The sequence below is a fragment of the Mesoplodon bidens genome (genome assembly GCF_964165515.1).
Source record: "Mesoplodon bidens genome assembly, chromosome: 7".
In the NCBI taxonomy this organism is placed as follows: Eukaryota; Metazoa; Chordata; class Mammalia; order Artiodactyla; family Ziphiidae; genus Mesoplodon; species Mesoplodon bidens.
Window position 1 is genome coordinate 13,863,584 of NC_138164.1, and position 20,443 is coordinate 13,884,026.

Below are 20,443 nucleotides of genomic sequence, written 5' to 3' on the forward strand. Positions count from 1 at the left end.
CTTCCCCATATTCTTAGATTTGGGCTAGTATTTAATACAGTAATCACTAGCCACATGTGGCCATTTAAAAGAGTTAAAATTTAAATAAATAAGTTAAAATTAAACAGTATTTAAAATTTAGATTCAGTGCAATTGTAAGTTGCCAAGCATAATAGAAATGTGAGATTTTATTCCCTTCCTTCCCCATATTCTTAGATTTGGGCTAGTATTTAATACAGTAATCACTAGCCACATGTGGCAATTTAAAAGAGTTAAAATTTAAATAAATAAGTTAAAATTAAACAATATTTAAAATTTAGATTCAGTGCAATCCCTATCAAACTACCAATGGCATTTTTCACAGAACTAGAACAAAAAATTTCACAATTTGTATGGAAACACAAAAGACCCCGAATAGCCAAAGCAATCTTGAGAAAGAAAAATGGAGCTGGAGGAATCAGGCTCCCTGATTTCAGACTATACTACAAAGCTACAGTAATCAAGACAGTATGGTACTGGCACAAAAACAGAAATATAGATGAATGGAGCAGTATAGAAAGCCCACAGATAAACCCACTCACATATGGTCACCTTATCTTTGATAAAGGAGGCAAGAATATACAATGGAGAAAAGACAGCCTCCTCAATGAGTGATGCTGGGAAAACTGGACAGCTACATGCAAAAGAATGAAAGTAGAACACTTCCTAACACCATACACAAAAATAAACTCAAAATGGATTAAAGACCTAAATGTAAGGCCAGACACTATAAAATTCTTAGAGGAAAACATAGGCAGAACACTCTGTGACATAAATCACAGCAAGATCCTTTTTGACCCATCTCCTAGAGAAATGGAAATAAAAATAAATAAATGGGATCTAATGAAACTTAAAAGCTTTTGCACAGCAAAGGGAACCATAAACAAGATGAAAAGACAACCCTCAGAATGGGAGAAAATATTTGCAAATGAAGCAACTGACGAAGGGTTAATCTCCAAAATATACAAGCAGCTCATGCAGCTCAATATCAAAAAAAAACATAAACCCAATCCAAAAATGGGCAGAAGACCTAAATAGACATTCCTCCAAAGAAGATATATACAGATGGCCAACAACACATGAAAGGATGTTCAACATCACTAATCATTAGAGAAATGCAAACCAAAACCACAATGAGGTATCACCTCACACCGGTCAGAATGGCCATCATCAAAAAATCTACAAACAATAAATGCTGGAGAGGGTGTGGAGAAAAGGAATCCTCTTGCACTGTTGGTGGGAATTTAAATGGATACAGCCACTATGGAGAACAGTGTAGAGGTTCCTTAAGAAACAAAATAGAAGTACCATATGACCCAGCAATCCTACTACTGGGCATATACCATGAGAAAACTATAATTCAAAAAGAATTGTGCACCACAGTGTTCATTGCAGCACTATTTACAATATCCAGGACATGGAAGCATCCTAAGTGTCCATCAACAGGTGAATGGATAAAGAAGATGTGGCACATATATACAATGGAATATTACTCAGCCATAAAAAGAAACGAAATTGAGTTATTTGTAGTGAGGTGGATGGACTGAGAGTCTGTCATACAGAGTTAAGTAAGTCAGAAAGAAAAAAATACCATATGCTAACACATATATATGGAATCTAAAAAAAACAAAGATTCTGAAGAACCTAGGGGCAGGACAGGAATAAAGACCTAGACGTAGAGAATGGACTCTAGGACATGGGGAGGGCGAAGGGTAAGCTGAGATGAAATGAGAGAGTAGCATTGACATATGTACAGTACCAAATGTAAAATAGATAGCTAGTGGGAAGCAGCTGCATAGCACAGGGAGATCAGCTTGTGCTTTGTGACCACCTAGAGGGGTGGGATAGGGAGGGTGGGAGGGAGATGCAAGAGGGAGGGGATACAAGGATATATGTATATATATAGCTGTTCACTTTGTTATACAGCAGCAACTAACACAACAATGTAAAGCAATTATACTCCAATAAAGATGTTAAAAAAATAAAATTTAGTTCTTCAGTCACACTAACCACGTTTGAAGTGCCGCATTACATGTGACTAGCAGTCACAGTTTTAGAAAGTACAGATACAGAACATTTCCATCATTGCAGAAGGTTCTGATTTTTCTGTGTACCTCCTCAGGTACATCTGTTTTTACTACTTGCCTTTAGAAAAGGATGCAATCTATATTTCAGCACTTAATTCAACAGGAAATAAATTCAAAACTATCACAAGACAACATTTTGTGTTTGTGCTGACGTGAAATTTCGTAAGAAAGTTTCTGTAGGCTAACGGGTTAAGAACTTAATCAACTCACATATGGTTTTCAAAGAAGCTTAGTGTCATGGATCAGATACCTTCATGTAGGCCCCTAATATTAAAATTATTACAGGAAATGAATGTATTAAATTGAAGAGAATATTTCAGAATGGAAGAACATTGTGTTGAAAAGAAAGACCAGTTTGCCAGATGCTAGATTTATTGCTTTTGCTAGAGTCAGTGTATATTTTCATTTTTGTTTTTTAATTGGAAAGTAGTTATTTTTAGCTTTTGTATATAATAACTGAAAAGGTAAATAGTAGATGTTTTGGTCAAGCCAAACTTTTGGCATCTTTTGTTTGAAATATTTTAGAAGTATGGTGAAAATTCTCACTAAAAATCCACTCCAGCAAAAAAGAAAAATACCTTTTTTTTTTTTTTTTTTTTTTTTTTTTTGCGGTACACAGGCCTCTCACTGTTGTGGCCTCGCCCGTTGTGGAGCATAGGCTCCGGACGCACAGGCTGAACGGCCATGGTTCATGGGCCTAGCCGCTCTGTGGCATGTGGGATTTTCCTAGACCAGGGCACGAACCCTTGTCCCCTGCATCGGCAGGCGGACTGTCAACCACTGCGCCACCAGGGAAGCCCGAAAAATACCTTTAAGAATTGAGATAATAAGCAACATATACACACGTATTCATATTAATTCCCATGGGAAACTAATTTATGGTTAATTATTTTCACGTTTTGTTTTTAATTTATGTGTATTGAATTTGGCTCCTTTCTCATTCATGTAAAAAATAATTTGGGTATAAAGAACTTTGGGTAGGAGAAAAAAATCATGGCAGTTTGGGGGCTTGTGTGAGTTTTAATCAAATCAAATGCATTACTTTGTTCCTAGGAACATCGGAATCGTGTATTTCATGACTTCCGAAATGGCTTATGCCGCAATCTTGTTTGCACTGGTAAGTATTTTGTTTCGTTTATGCATAGTTTTTCTTCTTAGTTTTGCTCTTTCTCTATCGTATCACGCAGTGAGGCCTGTGACATAGTCCAGCTCGCTCTACTATCATTTCTAGAATTTCTGAAGTTGAGAATGAGCTGTAGTTAACTTCTGAAATTAGGTTCTATACCTGAAACTGCAGAAGACTTGTTCTGGCGCTCATACCTCATCTCTGCCTTTTAAACCAGTTTTGGGGTTTGTGTATTTTCTGAATAGTTTTAGCATACAGGAATGAATTATATATAGCATACACAAAATGAATTATGTTAAGAAACTGTGTTTTAGAAGTGTTTATCATGGCCTTTTTGGGGTTTTTTGCCAGAATCAGACCAGTTTATGTTTTGGTATATTTCACTGTGAAGAAAAACAAACTGGGGCAGGGCAGGTGGACAGTCAGAGCAGACAAACCAAATGGATTCAGTAGCCTCCCATCTCTACACTGGAAATATAGTCTTAGTATTGATACTAGACTAATAATCTAAACTAGGCTTCTGGATAGAGGAAAGAACCTGGATTTTTTTTTTTTTTTTAATTTTTGAGGTATACACACAGATAAATAAAGAACCGCGTGGGTTCTGAAGGCCAACTGCGAAGTTATATGCAGATTTTCAGCTGTGAGACCCTAACCCCTGAGTTGTTCAAGGGTCAACTGTATAGACAAACAGAAGGTGCCATTTGCCATTAACCATTTCCTTATTTGAGAATGAAAAATACTTTTTTGTTTTCTAGAAAGAGTTCTTAGTACTTATAGAACTCACACATTGATATGAATTACTGCTGTGGTTACATGGTTTTATTTTTAAGCATTACTTGCAAGGCTGCCCTCAGATAAGTTTTGGGGTTTTTTTTAAATTTATTTTTGGCTGTGTTGGGTCTTCGTTTCTGTGCGAGGGCTTTCTCTAGTTGTGGTGAGCAGGGGCCACTCTTCATCGCGGTGCGCAGGCCTCTCACTGTCGCGGCCTCTCGTTGCGGAGCACAGGCTCCAGACGCGCAGGCTCAGTAGTTGTGGCTCACGGGCCTAGTTGCTCCGCGGCATGTGGGATCTTCCCAGACCAGGGCTCAAACCCGTGTCCCCTGCATTGGCAGGCAGATCCTCAACCACTGCGCCACCAGGGAAGCCCCAGATAAGTTTTTGAAGTGCCGATGCTTGCTTCTTTCTGATTTTTCAGAACAGTGGGTAATATGTTGTTAAATAAGTACTGAATAACATTTATGTATAAAATGTATAAATAAATATATGCAAAGTACCACTCCTCTCTTCAAGGAGTAGTTGTTTAATCAGAGATAAAAAGATAACATTAAGAACCTAAGGCAGGGCCTACAGACTTTTTCTGTGAAGTGTCATACAGTAAATACCTTAGACTTTGCACACCATATGTTCTCTGTTACAAGTTATAAACTTGTGGCAGTATATAAACAAATGGGCATGGCCACATGGCAGTAAAACTTTATTTACAAAAACAGGCATTGGGCTGGATCTAGAAGGGAGTAAAGGTAATTTGCAAGTGTGAGGTATGTACAGTAAATGATCCTAAATTTTCTTAAGAGAGGGAAGGTGACTAGCTGAGGTGATCGGAGAAGAGATGAAATTGTGATTTAAGCTATAGGTGAGTTTCAGACTTGGAGAAGAAGGGATTTTAAGTTAGGGGACTGGTATAAAAAGTAATCCATAGATGGCTAAGGAGATACGTTTAAAGAAGTATAGTGGGGCTTCCCTGGTGGCGCAGTGGTTGAGAGTCCGCCTGCCGATGCAGGGAACACGGGTTCATGCCCCGGTCCGGGAAGATCCCACATGCCGCGGAGCGGCTGGGCCCGTGAGCCATGGCCGCTGAGCCTGCATGTCCGGAGCCTGTGCTCTGCAACGGGAGAGGCCACAACAGTGAGAGGCCCACATACCGCAAAAAAAAAAAAAAAAAAAAAAAAAAAAGAAGTATAGTGGACAAGTTTGGTGGAGAGGAAGGTTTGAGACGTGTTAGAGAAGTATGTTAGGACCAGAGTATAGAGTGGAGGACCTTGAATATCAGTTTTAAATTTTATCTGGAGGCAATTTAAAATAACGAGTTACAAATTCAAAGCAGTATTTTAGAAATATTTGACCATGGATTATTTTGAAGTGTGGAGCTGATAGATGCAGGGAAACCTAGTTATTAGCCTATAATAGTTATTTCTACCTGTATTTTTCAAAGTCTAAATTAGCATAATAATTGTGGGACTAGTAAAGAATTAGAAGGGATAGCCTTGCATATTAGCTTACCTCAGACCTGTTATAAATCATTTAGCAGAAGGGGATGAATGAATTCTAAACAAAGCATAAATAATTACTGCTGGAGGATTATGTCTTTTTAGAAGTATTCTAACGTTACTCAACAAAATTTAAAAATAATTCTCTGTTAACCTTGGATTAAATACTCAGAAATAGACTGAAGAAAATTATACTCCTGAGACTCATTTATGAGTGTATAGCTTATCAGTCATCCTTGGTTTACACAGTCACTTTAGACCATTTTTTTAAAAACTTTGTTACAGGACTGGGAAAAGGTAACTTGTTGAGCAGAAAGCTGCTTATGGTAATGTGCATGACAGATAATGCCAGTAATTTGCAAATGCTTTTGAATTACTGATGAAGTGAATGAAGCTTAGGTTACATTAGAAATATATGTTAAAGAGTATTATGGCACCAAATTGAAGGATATAATGGAGTTTTGTGTTTGTTTTGTTTTTTTTAAGATTTGTTTACCCGAGGTATTGATATACAAGCTGTGAATGTGGTAATAAACTTTGACTTCCCAAAGCTGGCAGAGACCTATCTCCATCGTATTGGAAGATCAGGTGAGGAAAAGGAAGGAGATGTTCTTCGTGGAAGTTGTTTGAGAAGTTTAATCACTAAATTTTGTTCCTTTGTAGAGTGTGGTAGCAGTTAGAACAGTGAATTAAAACTAATTTAGTTGTTTGATGTATCAAATTAATTTCTAATTCTTCCAGAACATTTATTTTAAAAAGTTACAATAACTTTATGCTTAATTTAAGATTCACAAATGAGAACCTCACTTTTCTAACTGTACTGTTTAGTATGTATATTCTGGCAATTTTTGACAGAAGTGAGCACCCGTGTTTTCATTTGAAAAAGGTAAAATAGAAGTACTACTTTAGGCTGTGAAACCTGAAGTTGTGATGTGTGTATGGGTTCATATACTCAGAATGGCACTGAACAAAAACATAAATCCTGTATGGATTTGCCACTTATAGACTAGTGCTTGCACATTGATTCCCATATTTAACTGTTTTATTAATTAAAATTGGTTTTTGTTAGGTCGCTTTGGTCATCTTGGCTTAGCCATCAACTTGATCACATATGATGATCGCTTCAACCTGAAAAGTATTGAGGAGCAGCTGGGAACAGAAATCAAACCTATCCCAAGTAACATTGACAAGAGCCTATATGTGGCAGAATACCACAGCGAGCCTGTAGAAGATGAGAAACCTTAACAAGCATGTGTGTACCCGACAAAATAGCAAAGTGAGCATAATGTTTAAAGAAAGGAAATCAAGGTCCTCTTTCCTGGGGGAAATTTGATGTTCCACGATATATAATTAGCAATAAAGGATGCAGTACCTCTTGGCATAAATGACAGTAAACAGGAAGTATCTCTGTTGAAGTTGTGATCTTATTGGCGAATCCATAAATGCGGTTCACTTGAGTACAGTCTTCCTAAGTAATGTAGTATGTGAGCAGTACTTAAGACAAATTAAGACTTCTAAAATAATGGAAGCAAAAAAGAATCTTAGCAGTTTTGAATATGAAAATATTTTTGCTCTTTTCCTTTATTGGTCATCTCTGTTAGTGTTCACTCTTAATTTCTAATGGGAACCTTAATAAATTATGTTAAATTACCTGTAAAATGTTATTGCTAAAGGCGTAATCAGGTTATAATGATAACTGTCTTATTTTAAATGCCCACTCTGGTTTCCTGCAGATGGTTTCTCATCTTTTGGTGACTGTTGGGCTCTGGTAGAAATGCTTAAAACCAGGCTTAACATAGGGAAAAACCTCTAAAACAGCCTACATTCCTCTAAGGAAAATCTGATTTAATTTGAGAGCTGATAATTTCCAAATCAGCAGTGAACATTCTACCTGTTACTATTTTTAGATTTTTCAACTTACTCTCTTCACTTTAACCTTTTTATCCTAATTTAAATGTCAAACACAAAACCCTTGGACAAATATAAAACTAGCCCATGTTTGCTAATACATTGGCAGGCTGTTGAGTTCATGTACAGTTTAAAAAAATTTTTTTTGTTTTTAATTGTCATAGAGACTGCTGCCTGTTACCAGAACTTTCAGGATTTCATTCTGTCTCTGGGATACATAGCAGAAATTCCTTAATCCTGAGTGGATTCTGTAGTAGGCAGACAGGCTCAGTAGAAGCTATTATAGAGAGCAGTGGAATGGGGATTGTGAACACCTATGTATCTTAGTTCATATTGCTTTCATGGCATTAATTTTAGGCTTCTTTTTTCTTTAGGTTTTGACAAACTACAGAAGGCTCGTTTGGATCTGTGACACATCGATTTTGGGGGGATGCTCTTCTCTTTGTGGGTTTTTCATCTTCTTTTATTTTGGAACTATGAAGACTTAAAAGAGCTCAGACATTTTTTCTTTTTTTTTAATTGGTGAAGAGAAAAAAGCTGAAAAGGAATTTACCTTTTTTGTTCCACTTGTTTGCACTGTGTGCTGACTGAACATTAGTTGCACTAACTGCTGGTTTTTAAAAAATGTTTTCTGGGGAATGGGGACAAGGAAGGAGGAGAAAGAAGAGAAGGGGAGAAACCCTAAAAAGAGAAGAATCTTGATGAACACAAGCTTGTCTGCGATTTCAAAATTCTCCAACAGCTGACTCTTGAGTGCATTTCAACTTCTCCCTGGTTACTCATCCGTTTTTTAAGCCTGAAGAGCTTATTACTTATTTGTGCAAAGTGCCTTATGCTATGAGACCATTCAGAATATCATCTTTTAGACACAGCCCAAGGAATCAACAGTAGTATTGTTTTTTTCTTTTTTCTTTCTTCTTAAAATTTTTGTCTTTCTGTTTTGGTTTCAAGTTGAAGTCTCTCTCTTCCCTTTCTACCCGATACTCAAGCCCAGGGCTGGAAGATGAAACGTATTAGTAATGTTAAACACCATTTTCTTTTTCTTTATGTGGAGGAGTTGATATGCAACTGCAGTTCATCCGCACTGTAAATACATGTATTTAAAAAAAAAAACAATCCCAAGTAAAAATTTCTTCTGGGCTGAGTAGATGCAACATCATCGCTCCCAAAGGAAAGAGCAGTCTATCATTGCAGGAGCCATATGACAAGCCTTTTGTGCTCTATAGCAGAACACTAAAGACTGGTTTACATACGCCTCCAGTAGCAGTTATGGCACTTGATGTGTAGACATGTCAGAGCCTTTGACCCTCTTTCCTCTGTGGCAAAGCGTGTCCCATAGAAAATTGGGTGTGTATACTTGTGTAAACTTTGTAAATAGGTTTTTTTCTGGGTTCATATATATATATACATATATATATATATATATTTTTTTTTTTTTTTGGATGAAGGTTGCTGGGATTAAGGGGATTAGAGTGATTATGGGAGCAGCTAAGATGAGAGGGGCTCAGTTTTCCGCAACACTAAATTCTAAACAAGTACTTTGGCTTCTTACTGTAGAGAGCAGACCTCTACAGGGACACCGTCTGTTGGAAAAGGGACCCAGAAGTCTGGGGTCACTGCTGCCACGCTTCGTCTCATGTAGTACCTTTGAAGGAGGCCTGATGGAGAGAGCAAGGAAGCTTCAGACACCTGTAATTCAAGATGTTATTTTTGAGACGCTCTCTCTGCTAATGTTTCTTCCCCCCCTTTTAAAAGTTTGAGAAACTTTTTAAGCTCAACAAAAGGGGACAAAGAAGAATTTGCCTTGCAGTGTGGCAGTTTGATTGAGTGGCAGTTTCTTTGAGCAGTATATGTATAAAGCATGGATTTGCATTTCAGAATATTAGCCAGTACCAGCTGTGGTAAGATTAGCAGTTCTGGGGCTTACTTTCTGTGGATCTTCTGTACTGTGTAAGTGTATTGCCCTCTGCCCACCTTGATACATAAACTTGCAGGAATGGGCAACCCCTGAGAGCTGTTAACTCTGATGCTACAGAAAGCTGCTTGCCATCCTCTTGCTTTGTGACAAGAATTATCTGTCATTTTGCATTGTAAATTGCTGGCAAATGCATTACAGTCAATAGTGTTGCTTTAAATTGTGCCCCTCCCAACATGCTTGATGTTTGGCCTGATGTCCAGGCAAAAGGAGTGAGATGAAGCAAAACCAGTGAACTTTTTTTTTTAATGTTTTTAATTCCCTTTTAACCCAGTGTACTAGGTCAATTAGGAGGCATCTAGGATTTTTTTTTAGAAAAAGGAAAAAATAAAATTAAAAAAATTTTATTTCCATATGCCATTGTTTTCCAAAACCCTAAAATATTGCAAGATGTGTCCTGCATAAACTTTCATGCTTAACTCATCTGGAAAAAGAAATCAGTTATTCAGAGTCGCTTTTTGACTCTGCGTAGTTCTAAGCAAAATTGTGACTCACCCAAAATTCCTTGAGGATCAAAATCCTGCAGATGCCTCCTGATCAGACATAGCCCTAACTCCTTAAAAACTGTAGCAAGAGCTGCACAGTACAAACCCCAAAAAGAATAACTGATTTATCTGGTAGCCAAGCCACATGTGTCTATCCAGCCAATGTTGGTTACTAAATACAAGGCCTACTTAAGGAAGTAACCTTTTTCCAGGGAGGGGTGGGGGGAGGGAATTTAAAAGGCATAAACTTTTGACCAAAAATCTTGCCCTTGTACTGATGCAGCTCTCTCTTTCTCCCCCACCTCTGGCGAGATAAGAGGAATCATTCATTATAGAAGAAAAACAAGGAATGCTCACAGATGAAATTTTGTGTCTCGCTAGAGAGTGTGTGGGTGACTAAGCAGTGCAGTCTTTTTTGCCATCCTCAGACTGTGCTCTCCTGGTGCCACATGCCTGTGGGTCCTTCTAAAAGCACAGACTTTAAATTGTAAGTATTACTGAAGTACAGCCTCTGATGAGGAGTGGCACTTAAAACTATCTGGGACACCACTATTGGACACAGTCTTGTAGAGGCAGCTGTCCAGTTCTGGTGCTTGTCTCTTGAATAGGAATTGTTAAATGGAAAGATGCTCAAAGGACTAGGTCAAAGCCTAGTCTTTTTTTTTTTTTTTTTTTTTTTTTAATCGCCCTTACAATAAGGAGCATTGTTACTATTGGAAGTTGTTTTTGTGTTCCTTGCAGTATTGGGTGTTTCTTTTAAGTAATGATAATATTTTTCCACTGGTTTATTTGGATGAAAACTATTTTCCCTATTTTTAATATTTAAATTACATTCAGCACCTGCTCTAACCAGTGGTTATACAGTTGTGTGATGGGTTGTGGGCTGTTACACAGCTTGCTGCCTCTGTCCTTCTCTTTTCCTTGCATTCCGATGGAGAAACTTTCTTGCCTTTTCCCTTCGTAATGGAATGGAATAAGTTTATTCTAAAATGATCTTCCATGGGAAGAAGGGAGAGAGAAACCTAAATATAATCTCTAAATTATTTTCAAGTTGGTCCCAGCATCATAATATGGGTTGGCACCAAAGACTGGGGGGAGGGGGGAGGCAATTGGTTATCAATATTTGTTTTCAGAATGAGATGGGAGCATCTTTCCTTTGCCATGTGCTTTGTGTTAGATATCATCATGCTTTGGGGTTAGAACCAGACAACCCAGCACAAAGCCTTGAGTGTAAATTGTTGGAATCAAAACATCTCATTCTGATCACTTGATTTTTTTTTTTAATAGGGGTGGGAGGGAGGTTACTTTGCCCCAAAAGGGAGGGTATCTGCACTAAGGATTTAGAAACACTTTGGAAGCTCATAACCTCATCAGAACCTGCCTTTAGTCACACTCCTGACCTTATAGATGAGTAACAAAAAGATGAAATAAGTTCTTGGGAATTAAGCCATGTTATTTATTTATTTTTTTTTTTAATTTGCGGTACGCGGGCCTCTCACTGCCGTGGCCTCTCCCATTGCGGAGCACAGGCTCCAGACGCGCAGGCTCAGCGGCAATGGCTCACGGACGCAGCCGTTCTGTGGCATGTGGGATCTTCCCGTTCCCGGGGCACAAGCCCGTGTCCCCTGCATCGGCAGGCGGACTCTCAACCACTGCGCCACCAGGGAAGCCCCAAGCCATGTTATTTTAATTTGCTCCTTTTTCAACGTTCTGTGTCTCTTAAGCTGTTATTGTGGAATCATTTTCTGGCAAAATAACCTTTGTCAAGCAAAACTATTGGCCTCGTGGGAGATGACGTCAGTCACCTTTGGTGAATTTAAGTGGACTTTGGTGAGCTTATAGTTGTACTTTATATCCTTAAAGGTAGTTTTTTAAAACTTCCAAAGAAAACCCACTCTCCTTTCTGATCTAAAAACTCATCTTTGGGGTAAAGAGTTCAGTGTCCAAAGGTTGTAACAGTTCATGAGGTAAGAGGGCGCTAGCCTGGCACCTGGATTCTGCCCCTCCGTAGCTGACAGATTCCAACAGAAGTGCGTTTAAATTCTCCAGTAGACAATACTGGGCGGGGGGGGGGGGGGAGGGTTCGATTGCTAAGGTACAGGCTGCTGTACTTTACCCAGTGGTTGTGAGGGAGGGTCCCTGGAGAAAACCAAGTCGCTAGTCCCTTTTTTGAAACAAAATTAAAACTTGAAAAAAAATTTTTGTTTAGTACAAAATGGGATAGAATTTAATGTCCCTAGCCACAAGGGACCAGTTCCACTGAGAAGTGAACAGTGGGGACTCAATTTTGAAAACATTTGGGGAAAGGGAAAATTGGCTTTCTGTTAATTGGCAAATGTTCCAGTGGGGCTGTTTTTGTTGGAATGTGTTATGTTGTATGTACACATATATGGACCAGAGTGTCTGCTGAGTTTATATAAAGTTAAAAGCTGGTTGATAAAATCCTGATTTTTGTTACTTTATCACAATAAAAGCCCACTGGAACTTCAGATGTGTGTGTGGTGTGTCTTTAGCATCAGGCTGTGCAGTTTAGGAATACTTGCCTTTGAAATCATTTTTACTTAACTCACATTCTGGTAAAGCAGTAAGATTCTCCGCACTACTCCTCTGAATAAATTATGTGAGCACCTTTGTCCAGCCGCCTTCATTGTCCCACCGTTTGCATTTCACTCTGTTTTCATAGCCTAAACACAGAACAGATAATCAGTTGGAAAGGAGAGAGATGTTGGTCCACAGTATGTCCGGGGGACTGCCAGTAGTCAGTCACCACCTAGAAATTGTTTAGATATTTTAGAAAGTTGAACAAAAATTACTTAGGAATTAACAATATGAATGGAATTTGTATTCTGAGACCGAGAAATACTAATGAAAGAAATCAAAAGACCTAAATAATTGGAGAAATCCAGACACAAAGCTGGACACAGCATCCTCACCCCCCACCCCAAAAGAAATGCTTCATTCAGTATAAAAAAATAATGTTCCAGACATGTATGCTGAAAACTGCAAAATGTGCTGATGAGAGAAATCAGGCCTGAAGACATAGTCTTCCAATCCATGAATATGACACCTCTCTTTTTGTCAGTTCCCCAGTTTCATCTGTAGGTTCAGAGTATTTCCTTCCAGTCAGTCCCAGCAAGGTTTCTGACAAGATAGCCACAAGATAATTCTAAAATTCATATGGAAAGGCAAACCGCCATTAACAGTTTTGGAAAAGAACAAAATTGGAGGACTCATTACCTGATTTCAAAATAGAGGAAGCTACAGCAGTCAAGAAATTTGTAAATTCAGTTCTTTCACTACAGTACACTGAAGAAATGTAGGGAGACAGACATGCCATCAACCTTTTCATCTAAGGAGCAAAGAACGGATGTGTACCATCTGGCCGAAGTCAATTTTTCTTGTAGATGCTGTGTGGGCAGTTATTTGTTCCTAGTTCATTAGGTGCATTTCCATTATCCTGTTAATCTAATCGCGGAACAGCATACAGCTATCTCTCTGCCTCTGGATTTGTCCCACCCTCCCTCAGTTTACTGTCTCCAGAGATTGACCTGTATGTACCACGTAAATATTTCCTCGGCTCTCTGGCTCCCATTTGGGTTTGCTCACCAGGGAGTCCCCCTCAGGAAATTAGAAAAAGTGAGGTAGGAGTTTGTATTCCTTTAATTCCCTTCCCATAAGATGCCTCTAGCTGCTTTGTTTCTCAACTGGAGATCTCTGCAGCTGAGTCTGTCTCCCTCCATTTTCTGGTAACCATCCTCTCCCCTTGGTAGATTTTCCCTACACCCATGCTTTTGTAAATAGGCCAGATGTAAATAAACTCTCCTCAAATTTTCCTATGCCATCTGTTTCTTGTTGGGACCCAGACAGAGTAATTGGTACCAGAAGTGGCCCCAGGAAACAGACTCTTAAAATGAGATTCTGGGATTGGGTTAGTTATATTTGATGAGCTCAATGATAACCTCCTTATGGGGGTTGGTGGATGGGATGGAACATGAATAATTCATGGTATACAGTGGCATCACAATTCAAATTTTCACTGGTAGTACCATGGGATTAAGTGCAGGTAAAGGTCGAGGCATAGGGAAATCAAGGGGCTGTGACAATAGCAATAATACAACTTATGGACTGGGAGAAAATATTTGCAAATGATATGACCAACAAGGGGTTAATTTCCAAAATATACAAACAGCTCATACAACTCAACAACAGAAAAACAATCCAATCAAAAAGTGGGCAGGGGGCTTCCCTGGTGTTGCAGTGGTTGAGAATCTGCCTGCTAATGCAGGGGACACGGGTTTGAGCCCTGGTCTGGGAAGATCCCACATGCCGCGGAGCAACTAGGCCCGTGAGCCACAACTACTGAGCCTGCGTGTCTGGAGCCTGTGCTCCGCAACAAGAGAGGCCACGATGGTGAGAGGCCCGCGCACCGTGATGAAGAGTGGCCCCCGCTCGCCATAACTAGAGAAAGCCCTCACACAGAAATGAACACCCAACACAGCAAAAATAAATTAATTAACTAATAAACTCCTACCCCCAACATCAAAAAAAAAAAAAAAGTGGGCAGATAATCTAAATATTTCTCCAAAGAAGACATACAGATGGCCAAAAGGCTCATGAAAAAATGCTCAATATCACTAATTATTAGAGAAATGCAAATCAAAACTGCAATGAGGTATCACCTCACTCTGGTCAGAATGGCCACCATCAAAAAGTCTACAAATAATAAATGCTGGAGAGGCTGTGGAGAAAGAGGAACCCTCCTACACTGTTGGCGCGAGTGTAAATTGGTGCAGCCACTATGGAGAACAGTATGGAGTTTCCTTAAAAAACTAAAAATAGAGTTACCATATGATCCTGCAACCCCACTCCTGGGCATATATCTGGAGAAAACTATAATTAGAAAAGATACATGCACCCCTATGTTCATAGCAGCACTATTTATGATAGCCAAGACATGGAAGCAACCTAAATGTCCATCAACAGATGAATGGATAAAGAAGATGTGATATATATATACAATGGAATATTACTCAGCCATAAAAAAGAATGAATGCCATTCACAGCAACATGGAAAGACCTAGAGATTATCATACTAAGTGAAGTAAGCCAGACAAAGACAAATATCATACGATATGCTTATATGTGGAATCTAAAAAAAAGATAAAAATGAACTTATTTACAAAACAGAAATAGACCCACAGACATAGAAAACAAATTTATGGTTACCAAAGGGGAAAGGTGGGGAGGGATAAATTAGGAGGATGGGATTAACATATACTCACTACTGTATATAAAATAGATAACCAACAAGGACCTACTGTATAGCACTGGGAACTATACTCAATATTCTGTAATAACCTCTAAGGGAAAAGAGTCTGGAAGAGTATATCTATATATCTATATCTATAGATATATGTATCACTGAATCACTGTGCTGTATACCTGAAACACAGCATCGTAAATCAACTATACTTCAATAAAAAAAAATAATAACTTCCTTGTACCTTTCGTCCACCAACCACACACACACATAAAAGTGATAGGCCTTTTAAAACTTGTTTTTGGCACGGGGTAAAAAAAAAAAAAAAGAAAAGGCCTCAATTGCATACATAAGATTAAAAATATGAACATGCAATTAACATACAAACAGAACAAGAAGGCCTCCCTGGGAGTTTTGAAGAGGGTTCCTTATCTGTAGATAGCTTTGTCCTTAGCTAATTGGTTACTGTGTCCCTAGGACTGAAATAGATGGCAGCCTTCTAAAGTTTTACCTGATTTGTATACACAGAAAATCTCTGGATCTAATGAACAGAATCTGACTTGAGCCACTCTGTTGATCTCTGAAGTTTCCAGGTGCGAGACAGTTAGCTGACACAGAGCCTCTTGAATAAAAACGAAGCCTTCCTCAAAAGGACTTGTGACCATTTGCTAGTGTGACTATATATTGGGGAAGAGGGAATAACTAGACTTTTGAGGACTACTGGGGGCCCAAAATGCTACAGGTCAGAACAAAGTCTTATGGAGGTCAAGTGATCCACGGAGTTTTGGCTTGGGTCCATCTCACAGTTGACATATTGGGTCCCCAAACCCAGGTCTAGATTGCATAGTGAGAATTGACATCCTCAGAAACAGGCAAAATCACCAAATTAGTTCCCTGACCCATGGAATAATATTATGGTAGAAAATGCTATGTAGAAGCCACTAGAACTGCCTCTAACTACCAAAGTAGTGAACCAAAACCAATACCACATTCCTGAAGAGACTGCAGAGATTAGTTCCACCAATGAAGATTTAAGAGATGCAAGATTGGTGGTTTATAGGCCTTCCCTGGTGGTCCAGTGGGTGAGACTCCTCGCTCCCAATGCAGGGGGCCCAGGTTCGATCCTGCATCTAGTTGGGGAACTAGATCCCACATGCATGCTGCAACTAAGTTCGCACGCTGCAACTAAGACCCGGCGCAGCCAAAATAAATAAATAATAATTAAAAAAAAAAAGATTGGTGGTTTCTACTACATCTTCCTTCAACACACATATCTGGTTTGTGCAGGAGACAAATGGATTGTGGGAAATGACAGTGGATTATCATAAACTTAAGTGATGATACCAGTTGCAACTGCTGTTCCAGATGTGTGTTTTTTGCTGGAACAAATCAACACATTCCCTGCCACCTGGTATACAGCTACTGATATAGTGAACACTTTCTTTCTCTAAAGACTGTATGAAATAGTTGGTTTTCAGCAGGCAGGACCAGCAACACACTTTATTGGTCTGTGTCAGGGCTCTATTACCTCTCTAGCTGGTCTACAGAGACAGATCATCACTGAATTCTACAGGTTATCATCACGCTGGCCCACTACATTATAGCAGGATACGGCATCTACCTTGGATGCTTTGGTAAAATTCAAGCATGCCAGAGGATAGGAAATAGATTCCACCAAAAAATCATGGACCTGCCCGCCCCAGTGAAATCCTAGTGGTTCAATAAACTGGGGCATGTTGCAATATCCCTCTCTAGGTAAAGGGCAGATTGCCACATCTGGCTCCTTCTACCACTAAGAAAGAGATACAATGCCTAGTGGGCCTCTTTGCATTTTGAAGGCAATATATACTTTATTTGGGTGTATTACTTCAAGTCGTTTGCTGAAAAATCTGAATTTTTGTCCTTTTTAACAATGGCCCAGAACAAGAGAAGGCTCTGCAGCAGGTCCAAGCTGCAGTACAGTTTGCTCTGCCACTTAGGCCTTAGGATCCAGCAGATCCAATGATCTCAAAGTGTCTGTGGCAGATAGTGATGCTTGTATAGAGCTTTTGGCAGGCTCCCATAGGTGAACGAGAGCACAGACGTTTAGGATTTTGAAAAAGCTATGCTATCCTCTGCAGAAAACTATTCCCCTTTTGAAAAACAGCTTCTGTGGACTTCCCTGATGGCACAGTGGTTAAGAAGCCACCTGCCAATGCAGGGGACACAGGTTCAATCCCTGGTCCGGGAAGATCCCACATGCCACGGAGCAACTAAGCCCATGTGCCACAACTACTGAACCTGCGCTCTAGAGTCCTCATGCCGCAGCTACTGAGCCCGCATGCCTAGAGCCCATGCTCTGCAACAAGAGAAGCCCCTGCTCACCACAACTAGAGAAAGCCTGCGCTCAGCAGCGAAGACCCAATGCAGCCAAAAATAAATAAATTTATTTTTAAAATAAACAAACAGCTTCTGGCTTGCTCTTGGGCCTAAGTAGAGACTGAACTCTTGACCACCAGGCATTACCAAGTCACCATGCAACCTGAGTTACCCCTGATGAATTGGACATTGCCTGACTCATCAAGTCATAAGGCAACTTTGGGTTCTGCTGGCCTAGAGGTCTTAATTCCCAAGAGAGAAATGCTTCCTCCAGAGAACTTAGCAGAAGTTCTATTAAACTCAAAACTGAGCCTGCCACACCAGGCTTCTGCCTACTTTGGGCTTCACATGCTAACCAACAGTTGGGCTGCTTTGTGACTATTGATCCTAATTTGAAAGGGGAAATTGGGTTGTGATTACACAAAGAGGTAAGTAGGACTTTGTCTGGAGTGCAGTAGATCTCCTGGGGCTGCTCTTAATACTACCATATAAAGTGATAAAAGTTAATGGAAAACTACAACAATTTAGCACAGGCTGGATTAGTAATAGTCCAGACTCTTCAGGAATGAAGGTTTGGGTCATTCCATCAGGCAAGGAATCAGGACTATCCAAGGTATTTGCAGAGGGCAAAGGAAATATGGAATGGGTAGTGGAAGAAGGAAGAAGGAATTTATAGATAACATTTATGGCCACATGACTAGTTGTAGAAATGAGGACTATAATAGTTATGAGTATTTCTTCCTTATTTTATTATAAATCTGTCAGGTATGTATCAACTAGTTCTCTTTTTTTCTCATCTCATTCTCCTACCATCTAAGATAAGATGTATTATAGATATCAAAGAGGGTTTTGACCCACTAGAAAAGGCTTGAACATCACCTGAAAATAAAGTGACATATAGGAATGTGTATCCTCTTTTGGGAGATGGTTAGCATGCTTTTAATTTTTTGATGGACAGGAGTATGTTAATCAGATGCATGATTTTGCAGATTTTTTACTTTGAAAGTTAAATATGGTGTAAAACAGGTGTGACTGAATGTCATATTAACATGGGATGGAATGTTGTGGATTTTTTAATTGTCCATTTAGCTAATCTGGAACTACATTTCCTAGAATCTCCTGTCTTGTTAAGCTGACTTTGGTATATTTGTAGTGTATTAACTTGACTAAGCTAAAATTAAATTTCCCACAATCCCCTTCCCTGTTTGGCTCAGGATCAGAGTTGGCCAAAAGAAAATTTGCACAACATTTGGGAGGTGAAACTGAAGCAGCAGGCATTACAATTTGAAGGTCATCATGGTCAGAGGTGAGGAGAGACAGAGAGATGCCAGAAAGTTCCAGGTTTCCCTTGCTCTTTTTTTTGCTGCACATCCTTGTTCTTGCTCTATGTCCAGCTCTTTTTCTTTATTGCTAGCTCTACTGACCAATAGCAACCCAGACCTATTGCCAGACCACTTGGCTGTGAATTCACAGAGCGTAGCTATGAAGAGACAACAGCCTTCCATGGTCTTCTATCCCAATTCCCTGTGTGATCCTGTTCCAGCAGCTGATGTGCCTCACTTCCAGACTTCCCTGAAAGCACTAACTAGTTCACCCAAACTAGAGATTAAGAAAGCCAATTAGTGATTTTTCCCTTGGTTTTTTTTTTTTTTTTTTTTTTTTTGCGTTACACGGGCCTCTCACCGCTGTGGCCTCTCCCGCCATGGAGCACAGGCTCCGGACGCGCAGGCTCAGTGGCCATGGCTCACGGGCCCAGCCACTCTGCGGCATGCGGGATCTTCCCGGACCGGGGCACGAACCCACGTCCCCTGCATCGGCAGGCGGACTCCCAACCACTGCGCCACCAGGTAAGCCCTCCCTTGGTTTTTTAACACCCTCATTTGGACCATTACTTCCCCAGTCTCTCCTCCAATTATGTTAAGCAGTGGCTCTCAAACTTCAACAGGCATCTGGATTACCTAGAGGGTTTACTAAAACCAACTTTCTGAGTCTTACCCCCAGAGCTTCTAGGCCTGTGGTGGGGCCTAGATCTTTGCATTTCTAACAAATCCCCAGGTAATGCTGATGCTTGATGCTGTTGGTCCAGGGAGCATACACTGGGAACCACTGGAGTAAAGCCTAATTCCTCATTCTGTAATATCCATTGTAGTTCTGCTTCCTTGATTTAACTGTGGCTAATATAGGGCCATAGACCATATAGGGGAAGAAAAATTAAAAGCTATAAACATGCAATTAGGAACTTGCCAGTGGGAGTGGGAGAAGAGGACTTCTGCCTTTCACTTCCTGCCAAGACAGAGTAATGGTGGCCAAATCTACTCCCTTTCCTAAAGCAGCCAACAATGGACAGTATATTAAGCAACAGTTTAAGACACTAGACACCTGGCAATGAAAGACAGTGAAACCTGAAAATGAGAAAGACAAGATGAGCCCTATGATTACGATCACCCAACTTACTGCCTTGAGAGAGTTTTCCAGCCACGAGGCAGGGAAGGGAACCCAAGTGGAGCCCAGCAAACTACCTGAGTTGAGGAAACAGAGCTAAGATTCTGAGAAGAGCAAGAGGATGGAGACCACAGGACAGAGTGCCAGAGAGGAGAGAGCTGCACAGAAAGAGAACTCCAGAGATGTGCAGAGGGTCCCCCTTGAGTATTTAGCTGAGTATTGATTTGCCCAAGCATGTGCAGAAACTACTTGAGACCATGAAAAGAACCACCCGAAAGGATTAGTGGGAACAGTGCCCAGAGCTCACACAGGGTTGGGAATACTGCCTGTGCCCACCAGGCAGACTGGAATACCTCATGATTCATGAGGCATTGGGTAGAGTACTCAGAAAGGTCTTGCCTCAGTAATGGGGAATAATTAGACTTAGAAAGAGTACTGATATGTTCCCACTTAACACACCTTAAAAAACATGACCCAGGGGCTTCCCTGGTGGCGCGGTGGTTGAGAGTCCTCC

The 20,443-nt window shown here is 40.0% G+C and overlaps 1 protein-coding gene across 6 annotated transcripts in view; it reads left to right on the top strand.

Moving 5' to 3' along the window:
* The window catches only part of DDX6 (DEAD-box helicase 6), a 36,919-nt gene extending 24,567 nt beyond the window's left edge, over window positions 1–12,352 (top strand). For 5 of the 6 annotated variants that reach the window (XM_081240938.1, XM_081240937.1, XM_081240939.1 and 2 more), the window contains exons 11-14: window positions 3,159–3,222; window positions 5,988–6,089; window positions 6,571–6,777; window positions 7,784–12,352. In XM_081240938.1, the coding sequence (XP_081097064.1) occupies window positions 3,159–3,222; window positions 5,988–6,089; window positions 6,571–6,746 (342 nt within the window). In that variant the 3' untranslated portion in view covers window positions 6,747–6,777; window positions 7,784–12,352. The remainder of the gene's footprint in view (window positions 1–3,158; window positions 3,223–5,987; window positions 6,090–6,570; window positions 6,778–7,783) is intronic. The other variant, XM_081240940.1, reaches the window with a different exon arrangement.
* The last annotated feature ends 8,091 nt before the right edge of the window (window positions 12,353–20,443 follow it).